General features: G+C 36.3%; 1 protein-coding gene across 3 annotated transcripts in view; it reads left to right on the forward strand.

The window, feature by feature from the left end:
- LOC138694892 (cytochrome P450 4C1-like) overlaps window positions 1-12892 on the forward strand; it is a 58666-nt gene extending 45774 nt beyond the window's left edge. For all 3 annotated transcript variants that reach the window (XM_069819065.1, XM_069819066.1, XM_069819064.1), the window contains exons 7-12: window positions 2325-2527; window positions 3888-3997; window positions 4102-4170; window positions 6017-6185; window positions 6267-6446; window positions 8349-12892. In XM_069819065.1, the coding sequence (XP_069675166.1) occupies window positions 2325-2527; window positions 3888-3997; window positions 4102-4170; window positions 6017-6185; window positions 6267-6446; window positions 8349-8521 (904 nt within the window). In that variant the 3' untranslated portion in view covers window positions 8522-12892. The remainder of the gene's footprint in view (window positions 1-2324; window positions 2528-3887; window positions 3998-4101; window positions 4171-6016; window positions 6186-6266; window positions 6447-8348) is intronic.

Consider the following 12892-nt stretch of genomic DNA (forward strand, 5'->3'; position numbering starts at 1 on the left):
ATTTAATAGCTAGCACTTTCGAGGCGCAATTTAATTACTTATATTTTTTAAGGTTTAAAGCATATATTCAGAATATTTCGGGACCTGATTGAAGACAAAAAGCTTTACCTGGTTTTTACATATAGGAACATAACAAAAATTTGCCATTTTTAGTTGTTTTTAAGAGTATTTAATATACTAATACACTACGTATATCCTCAATGTTTATATGCCGAAAAACAATTTCACACGCAAAGCGCATCCCTCAAAGTACACGTGCGCTATCTGTTGGTGCTAGTTCAGGATATCCCTATTGACGGGCACTAGAAATGCAGTAACGTTTCGCCGTTACTGCTCGCACAGACACAGAGAGATGGTGCATATACCGTTGGATAGAAGAAGGAACACCGCATCAAATGAGGTATTTACGGCCGCTGACAGTTGAGCCATAACGAGCTGACAACGTCTGCAAATTGTCCCACACTCGACTCATTATCGAGTTGCAGTGCGTTGCGTTAGATGTCACCACTTCTGAACCACTAATTATAGCCAGATTGGACGACATTTCGCCGTTTGGGCAACATAGAGGTTTTGCAACATTTCTTTTGAGAATTGCGACTATCACTATTTGGGCGATTTTTGCCTGGAATTTTGCGAAATCTGGGCGACTTAGAAAACCCTCACGTAATCGTTTATTTATTTTGTTTTATTGACTTTATTCTATTGAGTAGGTCATTACTAATACATCGCTAATCCAATCAAATGACAGACATAAAATGAGGTACTAGATATTATCAATGCTGACACGCCGAAACTTGTCACCAATCTTTGACACTTGTTTAAACAAACATTTCGTTTCTTCCTCGCCCTAGGAAATAGTGCAAGTGTAGTGATTTCGTGGTAAAAAAAGTTCCGTAAATATGTGGCACTATCATTAAGTGATGAAGTAAACATTGTAGAGTTAAAGGAAAATAACAAAACAAAGTGCATGGGAAATAATGTTGGAGTTCAGTTGTGAAAAACTCAGATGTGTGACAATTTATAAAATAAACACCGTATCATGAGTGAGTGGCTTGCGGTCAATAATGGTAGGCCTAACATAAAAAGGAAACAGAAACCAACTGGCTACATGGAGTGGAACTTGAGTATATATTTTATTTTAAATCCACCACCAACAGGAGCAGGCTTCCAATTACAGGTGGCTTACACAGATATATACACAAAATACATAATAAGAGAAAAAACAACAAAACAAACAACACAAACGAAAGAAAGAAAATAAATAATGGCAATAGATGCTAGAATTCAATATTACAGTTAATAAATAGTGCCAAATGTGAATATAATGATGCAAAATTATTTAAAAATTAGAGTAAAAACATTATAATACACTTCTTCATTAAATTACTTAAGTTAGGTCAGATGCAACAGTGTTCATGATTAAGATAATTATATATAATAAAAGTGATATAATACAGTTATATGAGCACTTTTTAAAAGTGTTCATATAACTGACTTATATCACTTTTATTATATATAACTACACTTCTTCATAATTTAAATATCTAAGGAAATACAATGATTTTTTATAAATACAGCAACTTCCGTACCAGCCCACAACCTGAATATTTAATTAGATAGAATATACATAATAACACACTTATTAATATAAATATACGTTTATTAACAGAAAATAAACTAACTTCTCTGTAATTAATTAGCCACTGTAAATACCGGATTGTAATAATTGCAACACATAATTGTAAACATACATAAGTTTCAACACTTAAATCCAACATTTACTATACCCCTAGGCTAGTCTAACATTTTCGTGCAATATTGTTTTACGCTGTTCATTGTTTTCCAAGAACAAAACTGTAAATGTTACTTTTCATATATTAATTCTGATTTGGCAGGAATCAGTTTGCAAATCCTTCCTTGAATCTATCCAAAATAGTTTTTGGAACATCAATTTCTGAATCTGAATCTCCCTCCATGATTATTTCATCTGTCGACAGATTGCTGAATGTTATAGACTCCTTCATGAACGATGTCGACTGCTTGAATGGTGGGCCCTGAACGAATGTCTTCATTTTAATATTATTTAAATAAAAAATAAGGAAATTCAACATAGTATGAAATAAAATAATGTACCTTACAAGGGCGAAAATGTTTCACGTTTTGGTTTTGAAATATTCTATTTCTTCACAAAAACTTTTTTTTTCTGTATGATGCCTTCGGAACAAAAGATATATAACAACTTTGCGTTTTGTGACTCAATGGCTTACATACTATTATGTTTTTCATTCTTCATATACCATTCATGTTGTTTCTTGTCTCTGCAGCATGGGCAATATATTTATTCAAAGACTAGCAAAGCCGTGGATACATCCTGACTTCATTTTCTCGCTTACATCTAGAGGAAAAGAACAAAAGAGATGTCTGTCTATACTGCATGGACTTAGCACATCTGTCGTAAAGACCAGGAAGGAACAAATGCAAAAATCGAAATTCCAAACTTCAGAAGACTCTGCTGAAGACGAGTGCGGTAAGTAGCTGATTCTATGCCATTCAAAACTTTTAAATCTATATCCACACAGATCATAGATTACTGGACTGCAATCCCTGCTTATAACTGAAATAAATACAAATTCTACATCTAAAACAATTTTTGAGAGGTAACACAAATTAGTGGCAACACTGCTACTATTCAACTCCCCTAGCGGTGACCAATGTAAACTGATAGCATGAGATGGCGTCGTGGCCTATATGTGTTATTTGCAAGTTATAAGATAATTATTTTATTTATAATCTACATGCAATGATTGTACTAATATTGTTATCTGCAACGCCCTGATGCCAACAAAATGTAGATAAGAGCAGAACCCACTCAAAATTATGTTGATTGTTATGCTTATGAAGGTATAATAATCAGTCATTGCGTTCTAATTGGAATGTATGTGGATGATACATATTGCAACCACTTTTTGGACGTCAGAAAGGCCGGAATCTCTTTAACACCTATCCCATTGTGCTTCACGATGATACTCGTTGTCACATGGTTGCCCAAGTGAGTAATTTACTTAACAAGTGGAACTGCACAATTGTAGAGCATCCTCCGTATTCTCCGGACTCGAGTTACTTTGCAATTACGACTTACTCCCTTAGATGAAAAAACCACTGAAAGGGTTACGCTTTAGAATAAATAATATTAACAGTTGTAGAGCGATCAATCAGAAGCTTAGAGCAAAGTGACGCTATGGCATCCATCTCTTTCCAGAGGTGTGGCGAAGGGTACGTGATGCTGGAGGAGGTTACTTTTCAGAATTATTATAATTATGTCAATTGCGGATAAATAGGCTTTGATATTAATTAAAGTGTTGGTACCAATTTCGAATGACTGATGTAGATGGAGAAACTGCGGAGTATTATGCTATCTCTACACTCAGAATATCAGATTTTTACGTCTGGTATTCTACCATCTTATAATATGCAGAAAGACATAACGAGAATGAAAGGAGTCCTACAAAAGAATAGATGGTTAGATGCCTATGTATAGGCCTAAGGGGATGGTTGCATGAACCGGCATTGAAACTGAATGGAAGGTACGTAGACATCACACGTACACACACACACGGACCGACGGTCCGCTGAACGGACAGACGGACAGAGAGACTGATGGAAACCAATATCGATTCGTAGTCAGGAAAAGGAAACATATCCTCCCATTGTAACTAGACATGACGTGTTATTAGCTTATGTTGAGTTTGAAAATATGATTGGCCATGTCGAATACAATGTGAAGATTCCAGTTAATTATTAGTGTCCAGTGAAAGATTAATTATCTGAGCAAAAGTCAACAGTTCAAATAATTTCCTATGTTTAATCACTCTTTTAAATATTCTCAGGCATTAAGCGACGGTTGGCATTGCTTGATTTGATGCTTGAAGCTTCAGATGACGGATTGAAACTCACGGACGAAGAGATAAGGGAAGAAGTAGACACATTCATGTTCGAGGTGAGAATCTCAACTTCACACATTTCACAGTTAATTATGTTAACTTCACAATTTTTGGTGTAGTAATCTATTATACGAGTGAAACTAATACATTACTTCCTCAGGGCCATGATACAACCGCGGCAGCTCTATCGTTCGCACTCTGGAATTTGTCGAAGCACCCAGATATCCAGGTGAGCATTGTCAACGAAATTCATTAGAAAAATGTTTTCTTGTATTATGGCTACAAAACATGACCTTTAATTCATTCGTCGAGTGATATGACAAGAAGTTGTGCTCACAGACCTTTCCACGTAAGGGACACTCAACTATAGTTTCGAACTTTTTTCCTATTTAACCAATCTTTTTCAAATTTGGAGAAAAAATTTAATATACACATGGAAAGTAACATGCAAAATCTCAGCTCTTTAGATCCAATACTTTTCAAGATAAAAAATATTTCAATTTTTAATCAATCATTAATTGAAATATCACTTTTAATTATCTTTTTTTTATTTTTTGGCTTTGTGCATTTGACTCTGACTTCTCATGAATAGGGGAAGAATTCTGCATATTAATTTAGTTCTGTCACGTAAATTAGTGTAGAAATTAAATTTTTCATTTCTATGACAGTTTTTCTCCAATTTTTAAGTTGAGTGTCTCCTTAATGAAAATTAACAAAGTAGTGAATACATACGACACAAATTATGATTTCAATGGTTTCACATAAAAAACTGTTTCGAAAACCAATTTCTTCACTGGTGTGGAGAACACCATGGTGCCGGACCTTCACTTCTCAGCAGTAACAATTATTATTCAATCGTATGTACTCGTACTTGCAGTTTTAAACACTTTTATTCCAAAGAATTGAAATGTATTAGCTACAGAATATATAGTTACAAACACTATTAAAGTATGTAATAATAACTGAAACATTTAGCAACAATTACGCAATCAACATAAAGGGATTAAAAAATTAAATATACTTAGTATTAAAAATTTTAACGTAAAATATAGAAAAAGTTTGCAGTTTACGTCAAAAGTGGATCTTGAAACAAATCAATTGCAGCTTAGAATTTGCCCTTTCCGACTTTTATTTCTTTTTGGACTCTGAAGAAACATCACGAAGGTTGATGGATTTAGGATGTTGGATCTGTAGGGTTATTGTCCGAGAACAGTTTGAAGATTAAGAAACAGAATTTTACAGAGGGTATCTTACAAGTTCGTGCCTAGTTTGGAAAAATGTATAATCGTTCTCGGAAACTATGCTACAAATGTAGTCACCTCTATGTTGTTTGACACAGTAATTTCAACTGTCGTGCAATTTCTAAACGAAAGTATTATGAAAGAGTGAAACCTTAGTTTTTATATCATCAACCCACGTAAATACACCGCATCCCGCTTTTGTTAGAGGGATCGAGAAATAAATGCTCACCATTTAAAATCAGATGAAGATATTGTTTTGATTTACATCTTACAAGATGCAGAAACTGTCCACGTTTATGTACCAATGGCTTAAAAACAGTTGCATGTTCATGCGCATGCGCACTAACGTTTATCGTGGAAACAAGCCTGCTGCCATTCAGTAGAATATTCTGTTATTGGACCATTCTGCTCCATCGAAGCGACAATCAAAGGGAATGTGTATCTGAACATATGCAGAACTTTTGTTGTTGATCAACTCCTCCAGGACCTTTTTCTGGGACTTTATGACGAATGTTGTGTACCAACGTTGTACAGTTGACACTTTGGAAAAACTGACACAACGCATTATAAATGCAGCTGCGCTAATCACTCCACAAATGTTATGGAACTCTTGGCAGAAGGTTGAGTAGGCCTACCTATCGGATGTCTTCAGGGTAGCTCGAGGCGCACACATCGAGTTGCACTGACTATTCTCCGAAATTCTGAGAGTTTTTAGATCAAGTTGTACAAAATGTTATGTTATAAAACCTTTATTTATACCGTAAAGTAGGACTTATTTCTCGATCCCTCTAAGCGGGACACGGTGTATTATAATTATTTTCACTTCTATTACAGGAAAAAGTGGTTGCTGAACTGAAGGAGATTTTTGAAGATTCTGATCGAAACCCGACATCTTATGATCTTCAGAACATGAAATACTTGGAAATGGTGATTAAGGAAACATTACGCCTGTACCCCAGTGTTCCATTGTTTGGGCGAGAACTAGCAGACAACATGTCTTTTGGTAGGTGTTCATAGATCTGCTTTGGAATCGTGATGTTTAAAGTCCTGCAACATGTCCAAACGGTACAACTGTGTATTACAGGTGACTACATCGTGCCTGCTGGAGCCAATGTATTGCTTTTACCGTTTCTGGTGCTGCGAAGTCCCGATATTTATCCTGATCCTGATAAATTTGATCCAGATCGTTTCCTGCCAGAGAACTGCGTTGGAAGACATCCGTTCAGCTACATACCTTTCTCTGCTGGCCCCAGAAACTGCATTGGTACGTATTATATATAAAATATGAAATTTGAGGTTTTAAGATTAGCTTGTATTATCACCTGCGTCCCAAGATACATTTTTGACGTTTCGGAAATACTAATATCTTCCTTGATCATGGTCGTGTTGCATAAAGGGAAGCGTTCACTACATCGTATCGCACTCATCGGACGAATCGCACGGATCGGAAAAAGACTATCTTTGCTGTAATTGTTATGTAAACGCGTTCACGACATCGTATCGCACGGATCGCCTCTCGGCAAATGCGTCCACGTTTCTCGGATGAGCAACTTTTCCGATGCGTGCGATCATGGCCTTCTTTAATAAATCAATTTTAATTGGTCAACAGTTACTATTATGTTGTGCCATGTTCAGTGTCGCGCCAAAATGGCAGACGGAAAACTTATTTTGCTGGTAGAAAATTGCGGCGAATTATATAATTTGAGGTGTTCCCATTATAGTAATGGAGTCATTTCTTACAGATACATTGTGTATCCAATATTACTTTCGTCTCTTCCTCTTCAATTAAGACGCATGAAGCAATTACAAATTCTTATGCGCTAACAGTGATAATTAATAGACCTAACCTCAACTCCTCTTTTTTCAGCAATGTCAATATCGTACGACGTCACGTTTTAAATAGCTAATAAGGGAATCCGATGAGGCGATGTGGTGGAGCCGTTACAGTGAACGCACTGCACTTAAAATGTCCTTTGCTTGCGATTCGTACAAGGAGTGCGATACGATGTCGTGAACGCTTACCTTAAGATGTAAAGGACCCGGCATTATGCTGCGTTTGTTACGATTTACTGGTCCGTGAAAGAAGATATAGAACTCTAAATTCGAGGAATGTGGACACGTGGAAATATATATTTATTTCAGAATAAGAGGTAATTTTATTTGTTCATACAGGGTGAAAAGTAATTAAACCGACAAACTCCGTGAGGTTGTATGGGACACCAAAACAATTGTTTTTCTCTAATATCATATTTTCTTTAGGGACTTTATTAAACCGCCAGAGCACATGTATATGCGTTTTTCAGTTAATGACTACTCTACAAATTAACATCGTGTGCGTGACTACTTGAACAATTTCCAGGGAAGTGGATTGGCAGAGGCAGTCCTGTAACTTGGCCTTTCCGATATCCTGATTTTTATTGTGTGGAGACAGATGCGTAATCTTGTTTACGCAACCTCAGTTGAATCAGAAGATGACCTGGTGGCCCGGATATTAGTTGCAGGAGGGGAAATAGATGATAATCCTGAATCTTTAATTAAGTGAATTAGACTGTCATATGTGATCAGGGCTACAATTAATGGAGCTGTGGAGGGACTTTTCGATCGCACTGTAGAATTCTTAACAGATAACATTTCCCGCGCACAAGAGCCTATTGGTGAGGCTGTCAATACAAAAGTCGTGGTTACACCACTGTTTTCAAAGTGAAGAAGGCTTTCTGCCAAGACAATGTTGGTTGCTTGAACCTGGATCTTACAAACTCACAATTTTTACACTAAATTCTTGCAGCTACCTCATTATGATGTTCAACGACCATTTTCAGCATTCAAAAACATCCTTATAAATAGCAAAGTATGACAACAGAAATCTTACAAATCTGTTAGTTGTGTTCTATAACAAAAAAAAAAGTAAGGTAAACAAAGAAAGAAACAGACACAGTGAACCCTGTCAAATAAAGGAAAACACATACAGTATATCTAGCTGGCGTATTATAATTCACATTTTATTTTCTTACAAAGATAGTAAGCTCTAACAATTGCTTTTTCATGTTTTATTCTGCACATTTAAAACTTTCTGTGCATATAAATGCTGCTCTAGTTATGATGTTACAAACGTCATACTGCATAAACCGTGTAAAACATAAGATTACACTGCATTTGTATCCAACAGGTCAGAAGTTTGCTATGCTGGAGATCAAATGTACGATGTGTCAAGTGCTGAGGAAATTCAAACTCCTGGAAAGCGACTGCAAAGAAGAAGTCCAGTTCTCATTAGATTTTGTAATGAAAACTGTGAAACCACTGAAAATAAAACTAACAAACAGAAGTAGCAGTTCTCATTGAACTGTTCTTGTTATAGAATGAAACTTTCTACATTCTGAATTTTCCCCACTTCAACCTTCAGTGGTGATAAGTGTTACGATGACATGGGAAATACAGTTCGTTTTTTTTATTTTTGTTTGAAAACTGATCAATTTAACAATACAGAATAGTTAGTTCCTATTACTGAAAAACTACGCTAGATACAGGAATGCGGTTTTCAGCAAATGATACTTTTTTTTTTATTTACGTGCTATTCTACAACCTGTGTTTTGCCATAGGCATATCACAAGATATTTACATCAGTGGTGACTACAATTTTATTGTTTAGAGTCTATTCTTGAAGTGTGCGGAAGATGTTGCTGATGAAGTTTGTGACAGCGACAGTGTTGATGTGTTCAACTTCCTAACTCTTCATGGATTGAGTTTAACATGTGGTACGTTTGTTTTTTTGTCCGAAGAACGTCAGACCGGAACTAGATTTCATTGTCATGTTTTCGCCAAAGTCTCAATTTTTCGACTCCCGAATCGGAACATCGTGTTTGTTGACTTTTCCGGATGTATGAAAGATTACCTCTTCAGAAAAACGAACTTACTTAAGGTGGTCACTGTGTCGTTCAATTTCTTCTAGATTATCCGCAGCAAATGCAGCACTTCGGGAACGGTCGTCTGGCACCAAAACGTGCATGAATTGCACTTTGTACGCGTGGAACTGCAGCCGTTTGTGAAAAATTTTAACCACAGTAGTCTGAGGTACAGATCTCGTATTTTAATCTCTACCTCTGGCCAACGGCACATTTGCGGCGGAGAGGTGAGGCGAGGGAGGAGAGTTGTAATGCTTTCCAATGCGCTGACACCTACAGTACGTTATAAGATAAGCCACTTGAAATTTAACAGCCATTGATCGGTAGAGATATAATCTGAGATCTGTACGCCAAGTTCTTTTGAAGGACGAAGAGTCGATTTTATCGAACAGTGTTCTAAAGCTGTGCGAAGAGCTTCAACAGTTCATCTGTACTTCTAAGCATACCATCTCTCTGTTCTCCAACACTGCCAGTATTTTTAAATTTGATGTCTCCATTTATGGTGGATTTCGTCCATATTCCTTCCAGAAGTGTCGCTGAACCTCAAAAAAAACACTGCGCTTTTTCCTGCATAGAAGCGATTGAATTGAAATAAACGACACAATGACTATCTTAAGCAAATTTGTTTTTCTGATGAGGCAATCGTTCATACCTCCGGAAAAGTCAACACACTCGATGTTCGGATTTGGGAGTCGGAAAATTTAGATGTAGGCAAAAACATGACATGAAATCGGGTTACGATCTGCCGTTCTCCGAGCAACAAGCGGAGCACATGTTGAGGTGTATCCATGAAAACTTCGGAGGATGAGGTATCATTTGCTGAAAGCCGCATCCCTGTATCTAGCGAAGTTTTTCAGTAATAAAGATGCGAGAATGAAGGAAAAACTATAGGTTCATTCTGTATTAATTCATATCCTGTACCACTAAATGTAAGTAAAATCCTTTTCTAAATGAAGTATCTGGTTCATTCAAATGAAACATAGACTGGAATAGGTATGGAATGAATGGGGCCGTCTATTGCTTATCTTACAAGATATCTTGTAAGATAAGCAATAGACGGCCCCATTCAGACCAAACCTTTTGTATTTCTGCTTATCGGTTAAAACTACCAACAAAATGAAAATAGTCTGGAATAGCAACACTGTCGATACTGTGGGCCGTGGAAGATTGTAGCTCCACTATACAGGTTGTCATTGGCGTACTGTCGTGTTCAGTGGCGTATGCAGGATTTTGTCAAGGGGGTGGTATTATTAAAATTGTTTACAATTTACATTATCGGCATTTTAAATTGTGTATTATTATTATTATTATTATTATTATTATTATTATTTTAGCGTATATTTTATTAATATTATAATATGTTCTAATAGCATATATTCATGAATAGCCTTATAAAATCTTTGAGACGTAATTTTTTCACAGTCATCCAATTTTCAACAAATTTTAACTTGTGTTTAATTTTGTGTAATAAAAAATGCCTGTGTCATTATTATACTTACACATTCATCATATCTATTGTGTGGGCAGAAACATGGACATTACGACGAAGTGAAGAGAAGCGAATAGAAACATTTGAAATGTGGATATGGATAAAGATGGAGCATGTGATATGGACAGAGTAAGAAACGATGCTGTGTTGGAAAGAGTGGATGAAGAAAGAATGATGCTGAAACTGACCAGGAAGAAGAAAAGAATTTGGCTGGGTTACTGGTTGGGAAGCAACTGCCTCTACTTAAGGTTGCACTGGAAGGAATGGTGAACGGGAGAAGAGTTCGTAGCAGAAGAAGATATCAAATGGTAGACGACATTAAGATATATGGATCATATGCAAAGATAAAGAGGGAGGCAGAAAATAGGAAAGACTGGAGAAAGCTGGGTTTGCAGTGAAAGACCTGCCCTTGGGCAGAACTATGAATGAATTATATATAGGCAACAGATATTTGTATATGATAGGTTTGACACTTTACTTAATAGAAAATCCATTGGAAACAAATATATTGAAATATAGCCTATCTATATTAAACACAATAATGCAACATGGAACTCACCAATGATGTTGAATGAAACTGGCATGATGAATATATTGAAGGAGGGGTGGAACGACTATGCCTTATGTTGATGTAGATTTTGTTACTCTAACTGAAAAATTAAAGGGAAAACGATTATGGATAAAGAAATACTCAAATTTAATTTTTTCTTTTTTTGGTTCTGAGAGGTGTTCAATCCCGGTAACCCACTCCCCCCACTTGTGTACGCCCCTGATCGTGTTAGTGCACGTGTCGTTCAGTATCCTTGACGTGTGTGTTAAGAGCAAGAGCACGGAAAGTGAAATAAGTTTGCTCATGGTACATCCAAGCACGTGCAACGGGGTGTGATTCAGTTCATAAGCAAGGAGCGCACATCTGGCGAAGCATGGCATTGCAATACCTGATTCAGTTCCACAAGAAGGGATATCAGTTCCTGTCCAAGATTGTTGTCAGTGATGAAACATAATGTCTGTGGTTTGATCCATCAACAAAACGGATGAGTATGGAATGGCGACGTGCTGAATAACTCAGACCGAAAAACCTCATTCCGCCGCCAAAAGTGGAAAGTTCTGGCTGGATGTGTTTGTTGGCGAGCAAAGTCTCCTGGCTGAAACCAGGTGACGTCATCCATGCTACCCATTACTGTGAGTCCCTGCATCCTCTTCGAAAAGCTGTCAGAACCAAGAGTCGAGGAAATTTGTCTCAGAGAGTTCTTTACAACGCTATGCCCACGCTCCGAATGACACAGTTACAACATGCTACAATTCAGATGAGAGACACAGTTCCTTACAGTTCCGATTTGTCACCCTATCATTTCCTTATCTTTGTACCGGTGAAGAGGTGTTTATCTTAATATAGAATGGTCCAAAAGTTACAGTAGTCCTTCGATACTAGCAGTGAAGAAGCATGGCAATTAATGATGAAACTACTGTTACACCACTTCTTTCACTTCCTGATTGGAGTTGAATAGAGTTCCTTCACTGATCCAAACTCATTTTAATATATAATATATAGAGTATAGTATTTCTAGACCCATCTGTCATCTGAGCTTATGGTATGTGTTCAGTGCTTATAAGTATATATTTAAATATATTTTCACAAAGCGTATGCAAGTCTGAGTGCATGTTTCATTTGAAAGAACTATTACTAGAAGAATGTTTAGTTGTAGGCTATTCGTAGTTTCATGAACTCTTTATAAAATTAACATATTCAAGTTTATCTCCTCGGTATAATTGAAGACCTCTCCGGAATAATGGTATAACATCAAATTACCGAAATATGTGACTTAGATGGAAAAAGTAATTTTGAAGCATTAACATATTTATAACAATAAATGATTACATCCAATAGCTGAATAAACTTGTATCCTTGATTAATCAAATGATTGCGCTACTAAATGTAGGCCTAACGAAATATACAACTGAAATTAATTCCCTTTCTCTTGAAACATGTTTTATAAATTTTCTGGTTTCACCCTTATTCTGGATAAGTCTTCAATTGTAGGAACTTATTTTACTATTTACAAGACTGTAACACTTTTACTACCTCATACTACTTTTGACTAATAAAACGGTATCTACGTCTTTCAACCAATCATGGCTGCTTATCCCACTTCTTTATCACTTCCCTAGCATTTGTTTTTATCACCTCCCTAGCATTTGTTTGTTTCTATCACCCCTAACATTTGTTTCTTTGTTTGCCAACATTGTACTTTTAATAACTGTACATTTTATAGTAAGTCATGTTTATTTCATTATCCTTAATAAAAATGTTTATATCATTTA

Source organism: Periplaneta americana, chromosome 2 (genome assembly GCF_040183065.1).
Source record: "Periplaneta americana isolate PAMFEO1 chromosome 2, P.americana_PAMFEO1_priV1, whole genome shotgun sequence".
Taxonomy (NCBI): domain Eukaryota; kingdom Metazoa; phylum Arthropoda; class Insecta; order Blattodea; family Blattidae; genus Periplaneta; species Periplaneta americana.